Source organism: Athene cunicularia (assembly GCF_003259725.1).
Source record: "Athene cunicularia isolate RWA chromosome 7 unlocalized genomic scaffold, athCun1 chr7_part1, whole genome shotgun sequence".
Taxonomy (NCBI): Eukaryota; Metazoa; Chordata; class Aves; order Strigiformes; family Strigidae; genus Athene; species Athene cunicularia.
In genome coordinates this window covers 3,192,021-3,203,557 of record NW_020799107.1, presented here as the reverse complement: position 1 = coordinate 3,203,557, position 11,537 = coordinate 3,192,021, and the positions used below count along the sequence as shown (strand labels likewise).

Here is an 11,537-nt window from a genome sequence, read left to right as displayed (position 1 = left end):
AGCTGAGTCACTTCAGAGGTATATGAAGAATGTGAATCTTGAGCAATAAGCAAACATTAGTGAGTGGTGCTGCTGCTTCAAATCAGAATTGGAAGGATAATTTTTTTGCTTTGTTTAATATATGTTTTGTAGTGTAAAAAGTACAGAGACCAGTTCACAGATCAGCAGAAGCTTATATATGAAGAAAAACTGGAAGCAAGTGAACTTTTCAAGGACAAGAAGGCTTTATATCCAGCCAGGTAATGACTTATTCTGTGCTTTTAGTGAACAATAAATTCAGTATTCTTACACATATTTAGAAAACTAAGCAGGATTTTGCTTTTTATCTTAAGCAGGAAAGGGCATTTTCCTTGTTCGGCAATGTCCGTTCATCATTTTACTTTACAATCCTGGAAACTGACCTCAATTTGCTTCTAACTTAGATGTTGTTGCAGCCCACTAATCCAGTGATACTGAGCACTTCTGTCCAGAAGCCATGATGTTTTGTTGTTCTAACCCCTCATGACCTGTTCACATCGTAAAAGTTGGGAGAACTTCTAGAAGGGAATAACTCTCACCCTTTCCCCTAGTTTCCATCATGCTGATTCCTGCAAGCAGTAAATGCAGACTGAACTGAAAGGCTGTAAGTCACAATGTCACTCCCAGATGAGGCATGCCAGGGAGCTTTCCCGTCTTCAGACTTAGTAGTTCAGCATAATGCTCTAATGTGAAGGCTAGGTAATTTAAGAGATACATTGGTATATATCTTTTTGAAAGGATACTTTAAAAAGGGCTTAGAAGTTAATTTCCATTTTAGAATTTTTTTTTTCATTTGAGACTTTTTTTTTTTAAATGGGAAATTGCTGCAAATAAGTTTTTGGGGGTTTCTTTAGATTACTGAGTTCTTAAAAACCTGATAAGTTCTTGTCATTTCTATCTGCAGAGCTAACATTACTCAAGAAAGTGCAGTAGTATCTGATTTTACTTAAGGAATGCACTTTATTTTTTCCACACAGTAAAACTGACAAAATAGAGATCTGATGTCCTTGAAGTTGAATTGGACTTTTAAAGTGAATATGAGCTTAGAAATTGTGTTTTTCTTGAAAGCAAAAGTCTTGTCCATCTCAGGAGAGTTTTCTTTTCAAGCCATAGTTTGGGCTGAGCAGGAACAAGGCAGTGTAAAATGAGTGTCCAGTAGAGAGAGCAACAGGAATCTGCAAGAGTTGATGAGAGCAGTTCCATGGACGGACAAACTGCTTGGTTGTTTGTGTGTTTCATTGCTTTTGCTTTGTTTCATTTTTTTATTGAGACATTTCCTTTTTTCCTGCAGTGGGTTCAGTATATGTTTGTCTTTCTTCCCTTCAGTGGATCTCTTATTTAATGGCTGTATATGTTAGCTTGGGGTTTGTTCCTTATTTACTTCAGGATGTCTTTTTATGCTGCTGGGAAAAGAGAAGGAAGGATGTTGCCTTTGGACTTTTCTAGGAGCAAGCAGGTTTTTTTTGCTTTGAGTCAGTATACATCTGATCAGTGTAGAGCTCCTTGGGAAGGAAGGAATTTTATTTATATCCCTGGTTTGGTGCTTTTTACGCCAAGGCTGAACAATGAAATATTATACAACAAAATATATGTCCAAGTTACTTTTAGCCAAGATATTCTCAAGTGGTGTATGTGATAGAGGATAACTATTGATTCATCTCAGTTTTAGCTTGCAAGTTGTCATTGTTTGATTGAGGAAAGAGTCCACAGGGAATCTACTGTGTTGGTGACTATGGTTTCATAATGCTAATTAATAAAAACAGAAGAAAACAAAGTTCCAACATGGTGGAAAGTTAGAAAGTTTTTCCCACTCTGCACTCATTTAGAAACATTTCCATCTCTTTTTGTCTTCTATTCAGAGCTGATTAGCTCCTGTTGGATTTTTTTTATTGGCCTAAGGGTGGAGGAAATTAGTGTACAAAATTGGTGATTAGTTGCTATGATAATGATTCATAGGATGTGGATAATCTTCTGTGTATAATACAATTATTTAAGAACAGAGAAGGACTTCTTGTGAGTTCTCAAATACCAGTAACCTTCCTTTTGTCTCCCATCTCCCTGTGTGCCAGAGATGCAATTAGAAAGGTAGTGCTATTCCACTTAATATATTGGTTCCTCTTGGGCTCTAGTTTGGGAAAGCTTTGGATTTAGTACTTTGTAATTTAATCAAAGTGATTAATTAAAAGGACTTCCAAACAAAGCAAGCAGCAACTGTATTCACCAATTCTTACCTGATAGCAAAGCTCTTACAGTATAACCCTGAGGTGGATAAAGACAGGGTGATTTGCAAGTGCAACAAGTCTTGACGAAGAGCTGGTACACATTTAACAAGAGCAGGTCTGGAAGGCAGGTTCTTGTCTGTCACTTTGAAATACTGCAAAAGAACAGAGGTGTCAGTCCTACTGAGGTTTTATTTCCTGTTTTCAGAGAGACTGCTATTGGGTGATTTTAAATCAAAATTGATTGCATATGCAAGGATGTACTTTTGCATGATATCTGTAGCAATTTGGCCTATTTAATTGGAAAATGTTTCCAGAGCAAGGGAAAAAAAAAATCGTATTAATGTCTTTGGTGATAAATTTCTCTTTATTCACCATCACTGTGCTGTTAATATATAAGAATCTATGTGTAATACACATACTATTTTTTACCCATTCTCCTTTTTCCATTCTCCTGGGATAATATGCTGGGAGATATATCCACACTACTGCGTCGTTAAAAAGTTATTTTTCCTCTGATGTAGAGTGTCTGCATGGCTCAGTCGGTGTGCCAACACCACTGCACTGAGTCAATGGTGGTACCGACCTGAAGAGTCTTGGGGAAGAGCGCAGGGCGCTGCCATTTTCAGCTTCCCAGCAGAACGGGGGACAAGTACACTGCATAAAACCCCCACCATATTAAGAGCCCTGTTTTCATTCCGTTATGTATTTGTTGTTCTAATTATTCTGTTAGACGAGCAAACTTATTTTGAATTGCTGTTTGAAACAGGTGAGTAGAGGTTTCTGGGTTGTTTAGAGTATTACTTCGCTAAAAAAGAAGCAGCAAATGACTTTCCCTGGCAGAGAGCATATCAAAGCTTAAGGAAGCTTTGGGCAGTATAGAGTCACTGAAAATTATATTTGCGGCATCTCCTCCCTCCGTGAAGCCTGAAGCAGAATGCGACTGTTTCGGGATGTTTGCTTCTTCCCTGAGATTCAGATTTAACTCTTGTTTCCCTTGTCTTTTTGCTGGACAGTGTTGGGCAGCCATTCCAAGGGGCTTACCTGGAAATCAGCAAGAACCCCAAGTACAAAAAACTTAAAGATGCTGTGGATGAAAAGATCATTATTGCAGAAGTTGTGAATAAGATCAACAGAGCTAATGGGAAGGTAATAAAATGGAATTGCTTTATCCAGAAGGGTAGATCTTTTTCGTTATAAGTAAACTGAGAGGGAGACTTCATTTCTGTCATGTAGTAATCTGAGGATGTTAAAAAATGGGGTTTTTTAAGGACAAGATGGGAAATGTTGGATTTATGTAAATTAGTGATTTCAAAAACCTGTTTAAAATTTATATAAAGACTACTAAAATCTTGTTTGTTTGGGTTTGTAAATTTCAGTGACTTTTCCAAATAAAAATGGCATCTCATCAAATGGTAACAGAATGTATTGATTCACAACTAGATGTAGTCTCTGTACCAAACTTAGATCTTCTATTTGCCAATTGAAGAAGATAAATATATAGAGAACGTTATTCTTGGTCAAGTATTTAGAAAAATTAGCCTTTCAAGGGTCACACTGTCATTCAAGCTCCTGATTATCTCATTTTATTATGTTTTAAAATTGTAAGTGACCTGTCTTCTGGTTGATATCAAAAGCATTTTGGAAAGAAGAGGCAAGTTTCTTGTATCATTTGAATAAAGCTGTTAAATATGCTGGGTACTTTTTTTATTCTGCCAACACAGAACTTGTTTTGCATTTAAATTATACTTATTAAAACAGAAAGTATTATCCTCCCTTAGTAAATGTAATTGTTTTCACCGTATCTGTCTAAATATTAGAAGTAGTAGATGTCATTTATGCATTTGTGGGAGTGAAATTAGGTTGCCTGTTGTTGATGCCAAGTTAATTTTCTGGTTTGGGAAGCTAATTAAATGAAGACATTATCTTTCCTGTACTTGCATAGGCTACAGCTCTCAAGATTTAAAAAAAACCCCTAAATTTGTAATGAGCTATGGTTCTATGAGCTTAGGACAGCAACTTTTTAATTATAACAGTTAAGATTGTATTATTTAAAATTTTACAGGCGAAAATGCCATATGTAGATTTAAGTTCTCTTTTGTTATTTTCTAAGATTAATTTAAGAATACACATTCATGCTTTAAAAATATTTGTCATTTGAAAATACGGATGTTTGTCCTTCTAAAGAATAATTCCGAGAGATAAAGGGAGGAGAACATAACACTGAGAATACCTATGTGATTTGTGTTCTTTTGCAACACAGTTTTGGCAAATAACAGTAAATAGTGAGGTTTAGTCCTGAATTAGCTATCACTGAAAAGGTAGGTTGGTTTTCCTGGGGATTGACAGAGCATGAGAAATGAGGTTATCTTGATTTGCATAGTTGCTGAGGTTCAGTTCCGGAATTTTACAACTGTAAGCTAGTAATTAAAGGAACTGCTTATACCTAAGCATGTGTGCCAAAATGGGCTAAGCTCGATTTTTAATTAGACACAAATAAATTTGACCTGATTTTAACTGATCTGCAGCTTTTACTGAACATCATATGTTCATGTTTACTAATACGGGCCAAGATTATTAACCCTGTGAACTGCTTGTAGTCCTAGTAGGTGCTCAATAAAGACCAGTTTTCTCTTTGTGTCGATAATGGTTTGCATGCATTCTTATTTTCACAGGCTACATCCCGGATTTTCTTATTAACCAAAAACAATGTTCTTCTTGCGGATCAAAAATCTGGGAATATCAAGTCAGAGGTTCCACTGGGAGATGTTACCAAAGTGTCCATGAGCTCTCAAAATGATGGCTTCTTTGCAGTGCACCTCAAGGAGGTTGGTTATAACTTAATAATACAATAATATGACTGGTTTACATGCAGTGATATAAAAATTGTTTATTAATTATCTTGTAGCATTAAATCATAGTAGTTAGCCTGTAGGTTTAGAAGCTTATTGAACTTTGCCATATCTGCAAAAACTTTGATTTAGAACTACTGAAGCCAAATGAGAACAGTTATTACATTATGAACAATCATTTGCTTGTGAAAATCAGACTTCATATTTCACTGTAGCCTTGTCAGGATTAGAGTTTTCCATTTGTAATATGGGCCTTTAATCTGGTTCGGATACCTTGTGGCAGTGTTTTCATTTTTAGTTTCTCATATAATTCTTCCTGACACACTGGCAGGATATTTCTTCTTCATGGGATACCAAGAAATCCATGTTATGGCACAGCTAATTTGGTTACTCGGTTCTAAAGAACTTGGTGCAGTGCTATATTTGCTTCACTGCATTGTCAGCATTGCTCTGCTAAATTCATTAAGGTGGCATTTGTATTCTAGCTTAAATGGATTTGAAGAACATCATATATAGTGTCTACTCATACTGGGCAGCTTCATGCTAATACTGATGTTGGTAATTGTTTTCCCTTTCTTTCTGAAAATGTTGTGAGCTTTCTGTGGTGTAGCCAGAAGAGGGATACAGAAACACTACAGTTTTGTAGGAGAAACAAAGGTGACCCCCCTTTAGGGTCAGAAGGTGTTTTTAACTTTCTCTACAGGTTTGTGAGTGAATTGCATTTTGATCCTACTCAATTGCACTGCATCCCTATTTAATTTACAAGACAAAAGACTGTTGTTTCATTGTGCTGGGAAGAGAAGACTCCTTGTAAAACCTCCTGCTTGGCTGGCATTTAGTATTTTTAATATTCCAGGTTTTGGTAGTCCTAACTACTTTCCTTTCTGTTTCAGGGTTCAGGAGCAGCTGGTAAAGGAGATTTCCTGCTCAGCAGCGATCACCTTATTGAAATGGCCACTAAACTTTACCGCACTACTCTCAGCCAAACCAAACAGAAGCTCAACATTGAGATATCTGATGAGTATGTTTTTTGTTTGCTTAAAAGTGTCTTTCCTTCAGTACAACATGCTAAAAAGTCAAGTATCTAATGTTAAAAAAACAAGCCACTGTTGTGTAACTGATACTTCTTTCGACAGAATACTTGTAAATAAGGATCCAATTTTCAGTGTGTATTCATTTCTGGTATTCATTTTGGCTCTTTTTTCCTTGAAAGTCACTAGAGAAAATGTGCTTTTCTTAAGGTAGTTTTAAATAGGGCTGTGAAGCAGAATTGCTGCCATAGAAATAAGTAAGAGATACTATGAGAGAATCATTATGTGTGTGACTGAAAAGTTTACATATTCCTATGTTTATTGATTAGACTGGACACTAGGTGCCAAGTTGTAGTGAAAACAACCAATACAGAATGAAAAGCTTCCCCCCCAAACACATGTAATGATGGTACTAGTAGGTAGGACCTTCTCTATTGTGAAAGTGAAAAATGTATTTTTAAAATTCCTGCTGATGGTGTTTGAACCACCTATTGTTGTTTGAGTTGTTTTGGTTGTTGAAAAGCTTTGTTTGATAAAAAGCTTGCATCTCAAATTAGTATTTATTTCTTCTTGGTACAGTTTCATATTTTGGCCTTAAGTAAGGACTGCACTTGCACTTTATAGCCATGTTGTTAAAACGTTTCTGTGTGCATGTGAACTCCTAAAGCCTGCTGAGTAAGAGTCCCTCACTTAGTCCACCATTGTTACACGCTCTGTTTGTTGTGTCAAGTGCCCCCTAATTTCAGTAGTGTTGACTTGGTGGGTTTATTCATGTTGAATAAAGAAGAAAATTTAGAACCCTTTAACAATAGTGAAATACAATTTCTGTAGGCAAAAACTGAACCTTTTGTCTGGCTGCACCACGCTGCTTGTATTCTAGAGTCATGATGGTGAGTACAGTTTGTCTCTGTTCAGATTTTAGGGTTTATTTAAAGGCTAATTTTGCTCTTTCCTTGAAAGTGACATCCGCCACTTTCCTCTGTTTTGTTACCAGATGTGATTTAATTTGCTTAAGGGCGTGTGTTTTCAGCCTGTAAAAGAGTGTGGCTGTCCCCAGTAAGTTTCTAGTTGAAGGATGGCTACAAAGGATTAAACTACTAAGAGTTTAAGCATGTGTTGCACTAGTCTGGACTGCCTGCCTCCCTTAGGTCTGGAAAACAGTCTGCTTTCTGGGAGTCTTGCATTTTGGGATGTGGTTTTGTTTCTTGTTTTGCAGATTAAAAACATTCAAGTGTGTATGGCTATTGAGTTTATCCAGACTAAATAATTTTAAGTTGTTAGCTGTTCCATCTCTGTTGATGGTGAAGCAGTACTCTCTTCTTCCCGCTAGAGTTTAGATACAAGCACAACTAGGGGTTGAGGAGAAAATGTGGCTTTATTTTGGCTACTGTACACTACTTTTTGGGAAGAGAGCTGATATAAGCAAAAATGCTGTTGATCCAGGGGTATGTCTAGTAAGAGGCATATCATTTATATATAATATTGGAACAATGGGTCGAGGAAAATGCAGCACTGGTGACAAGAGATGATGGCTATAAGACCTACTCATGTTTCCCAGATTTTTGCATGGCTGGGAGCACCGAACAAGTTAATCTTTGAGCATCTGGGCTGTGCAGGAGGAAAGCAGGACCGAAGGGCAGCTCTGCGCAGCAGAGGCCACTTCCTCCCCTGAGCTCTGCCGTCAGCTTGATTTGTGGTTTCCGGCTGGAGAACAAATTCTTTGAAGTTTTTGGCCTCTGCTGGAGGACTTTTTAAGGATGCTAAAAGGGAAAATGTGCTGTATTACAAAGGACTTTTTAGGTCAGCAGCCCGCTTCATGTGAGCCAAAAGGCAGCTCTGCCTTGTTTGTTGCTTTTAATCTTGCTATCCAGATCAGTGAGAAGTTTGAGGCTTCACAGAGCCTGGTTTTTGGTTGGGTTTTTTTTGGTTTTGTTTTTTTTTTTTAAACCAATTCTCCACATTCAATGAAATTTCTCTTCCAGTAGAAACTGAAGAGTCAAATCCAGATTAATTTTTCCTGGACCGTAGGAAATATCTAAATTTAGAGATTGCTGGGAAGGAAGTGAATTTCCCAACTGCTGATCAGGGGGCTGTAAGGCTAACTAAGGATTAGAAATAAGAGAGTTGCTGAAATACCAGATAAACTAAATCAAGCATAAACCAGAAGAGCACTCCTGATGTTACTATAGAAATGTTTAGCTTTCTTCCATGAAAATAGAAAAGTCTCTTTGGATGATTATGAAGCAGTTGGAAATAGTTTTTGCTGCATTTCTGGTACATTAGAAATTCTGTTTCTTCTTTCTTTCTAAAGAAATAGCAAATTACTGTAAAAGGTCCACAGTTACAGGCAAAAGGCAATAATTAAGAGCTACTACCCAAAGGAGACTCAAACTGTACCATAACCTATGGCTTTTTTTTAATTCACTAACTCTTAGTATCAATACAGACCTGAAAATAACATCTTTTGGAGTGGTGCTCGGAACCAACAGGAAAAGACTTCTGCTCCTCATGTGTTTTTTTCCACCTTTTAACTAAAATGTATCTTATTCCCTCTCCTAGGTTTCTGGTCCAGTTCAGACAAGACAAAGTGTGTGTGAAGTTCATACAAGGCAGCCAGAAAAACGGCAACATCCCAACTTGCAAGCGAAAAAACAATCGGCTTCTTGAAGTGGCTGTCCCTTAGCTGCAGCTGGTGCCTCTCCCTTTCACGGACTTGTTTCTTTGTAATAGTGCAATTTTAGTTGTTTGGTTTTGCTGGTTTTACCCCTTTCTGGAGCTGTTGATGGCTAATAGCTTTAGAAATCCTTGGCAAAACATTTGATCAATTGACTTTTTAATCTTTTTTTTCATGCCAGAGTTTTAACCCTCAAAATGCAGATTTTTACCCAGTGGAGGCATTTTTACTAGCTGGCACACATCTGTCATACATGAATCATTCTTTTTGTTTAGCGGTCATATTTTAGTGCAGCATACCGTAGCCCACATATTAACGATAAATTGCTCATATTCCTTAGTGTAGAGATCCGCTTAACAGAAACTATACATGGCCTTGATGCTTGATGGCCACTTGTGCCCTGTGTCTTTTTATACTGACCTGTTCTGGTGTTCTGACAGGCTCCTGGCTTGCCACCTCTGGGGAGACCAGCAGAACGGAGACTGACACAGTAACTCCTGTAGTTAACACTAGAACCTACGTAACTCAAATCTTTTAGTCAATACAGCACAGGAACATCTAATTCTGCAAAACAGAAGGAATATGTGATTATACAAGCAGCTGTATGCCTAATTTTGTAGCAAAACATGCAGAGATTTTGAAACAGGATTTTTAATTAGGTCAGACGTTTTTAATGACTTTATACAGTAGAAATCAGTAAAGTTAAAAAAGCTTGTTTCTTTCACAAAAGTTATACAAAAGTTCAAGGCATATTTTCTGTTCTGCTTTTTTTTCTTTTAAATTATCAGTTAAGATTAGAGCCTGAAAAAAATGCAATAGTATTCATTACACAAGTACCTGCTAGGTATTTAAACAGTTAGTTATCAAGCGAAAGGTTTGCACCTTTCTTTTAGGTATTGGCATGTACAATGTGCAATAAAACATACGTGACATTTTGTGAAAAATTATTTATAATACATTTTTGTGTGCAAGAGAGGATTGGTGCAGACTGCATAGACAATGTAGGGATTGAAATAGATTTGTGTTGTTAATTTGCAGTTTTTTTAGGGTGTACACTACATTTGTCAATTTGGGAAGAGTACTTAGAATTTAAAAAAAAATCCTTAATTTGGGGGTCTGTATATAAATTGGTATGACGGTAATAAACCTGTTCTAATTCTGTGCTGTTTGGTACTCCTATGTTATAACCATATTTTTGTACTCCAAACTATTTTATATAATTTGTGTGCCTGATGTAAATGCGTGCACAGAAAATACAATCAAGAGCTGCATTATAAACTTTCAGTGTAACTGATTGCACTTAATCTTTTATAAGCCAGAAGCATTAGTTGAAATCCTTAAGAGGAGAGATGCATTTTTAGATAGGAATAACTACTCAAGTGAAGGGTTTGTTGGATGTGACTGATATGTTGATGCCAGGACAGTTGAGAAAGCATTGTATTTTTGCAGTCTGATGTAGGACAGATTAAGACCCTGGGTATCTGATGTGCAGTGCTGGAAGTCCAAGCATAAATAAAGGAAAGATAAAGAAAAGTTCAGACTCTTGTTACTCTCCCGGTGGTAAAGTGATGCAGCGCTCATGGCTGCACAGGCTCCTCTGGGTGGTACAACGTTAACGTTGGCTCTCCGTGGTAAAATGGCATTTACCAGATGTTCTAATGCTGATGGTTATCGGTCTGAAAAAAAACAGCTGGTTTGGTTTATACCATGTTTTGCTTTGGGATTAAAGTAAATGATTTTGCTATGATTTGGATACAAAACAGTTGTTTTAACTCGTTGCTTTAATATTGCTGTTAAAAGTCCATGCACATGACCTTGAAAGGTGGAAGTAATCAAAAGATGTATTTACCAAACTATGACAGAAAGTTGCATCTTCCTTACGATCCTAGTTTGAACCCTTCTTTTAATAATGAAGTCAGGTTAATACTTCAGTAACATTCAAATAATTTTACATGTGTTGTAATTAGAGATGCTTATGAAGGAAATCTTAGTATTGATTTGTAATGCAAAGTTAGGATACTTCAAAGGGATTACTCCATTGCCTTAAGAAGATGGCACATAGTAACACGGCATTTCAAACTCCTAAATCCTGTATTAGAATTCCTGCTTGGTAAAGATTGGAGGGTTTGTAAAACGGTTCCCTATCTTGAAAGCCTTACAGTAAGAACCACAAGGAGCAAATTTTTAAAATGAAAACAAAAGTAAGAAAAATAAAAGTTTTAAGTCTGATGTAATCCTGTAGTTGCTTGCAGGTAGGAAGTGGGAGAGTTTAGATGAAATACATCCGGATATTTGGCCCTTGAAATTAGGGTACTACAGGATAATGTTAGCATATTTGACCCATCCCAACCAGACCCAGTACACATCCCTTTGGGGTTTTTTTTTAATCTTTGCGTCAAGTCATCATAGCCATACCTGCAAAAGACTGCTAAGAGGGACAAATTCCTCAATTTGATTTCTGTTGTTTCCTTTCTTTTTCTGGACCTTTACGGTTTTTACCTTGCATATTAGCTGGTACTTTGAGATGGTTACCATTTTACACTTAAATATTTCTTAACGTACAGAGCAAGTTTTGCTGAACATGAATTATTTAGATGTGCTCAGAGAGTTATGGTATCTGGATGTTTAGATTTAAGTATCTAGGATGTTGAAAATAAAAATGCAAGGTCACCTAGTTTGTTTTTCTTTTCTTCTGTTTTCTTCTATAACTGTCTATCAGATAGAGTTGTAAAGAGAAGGCTGT

General features: G+C 36.8%; 1 protein-coding gene across 9 annotated transcripts in view; it reads left to right on the top strand.

Annotated features, from left to right (window-relative positions):
* Positions 1 to 10,327, top strand: part of MYO1B (myosin IB) — a 114,475-nt gene extending 104,148 nt beyond the window's left edge. For all 9 annotated transcript variants that reach the window (XM_026853102.1, XM_026853103.1, XM_026853098.1 and 6 more), the window contains 5 exons: positions 133 to 239; positions 3,254 to 3,386; positions 4,913 to 5,065; positions 5,983 to 6,110; positions 8,680 to 10,327. In XM_026853102.1, the coding sequence (XP_026708903.1) occupies positions 133 to 239; positions 3,254 to 3,386; positions 4,913 to 5,065; positions 5,983 to 6,110; positions 8,680 to 8,803 (645 nt within the window). In that variant the 3' untranslated portion in view covers positions 8,804 to 10,327. The remainder of the gene's footprint in view (positions 1 to 132; positions 240 to 3,253; positions 3,387 to 4,912; positions 5,066 to 5,982; positions 6,111 to 8,679) is intronic.
* Positions 10,328 to 11,537: the final 1,210 nt, after the last annotated feature.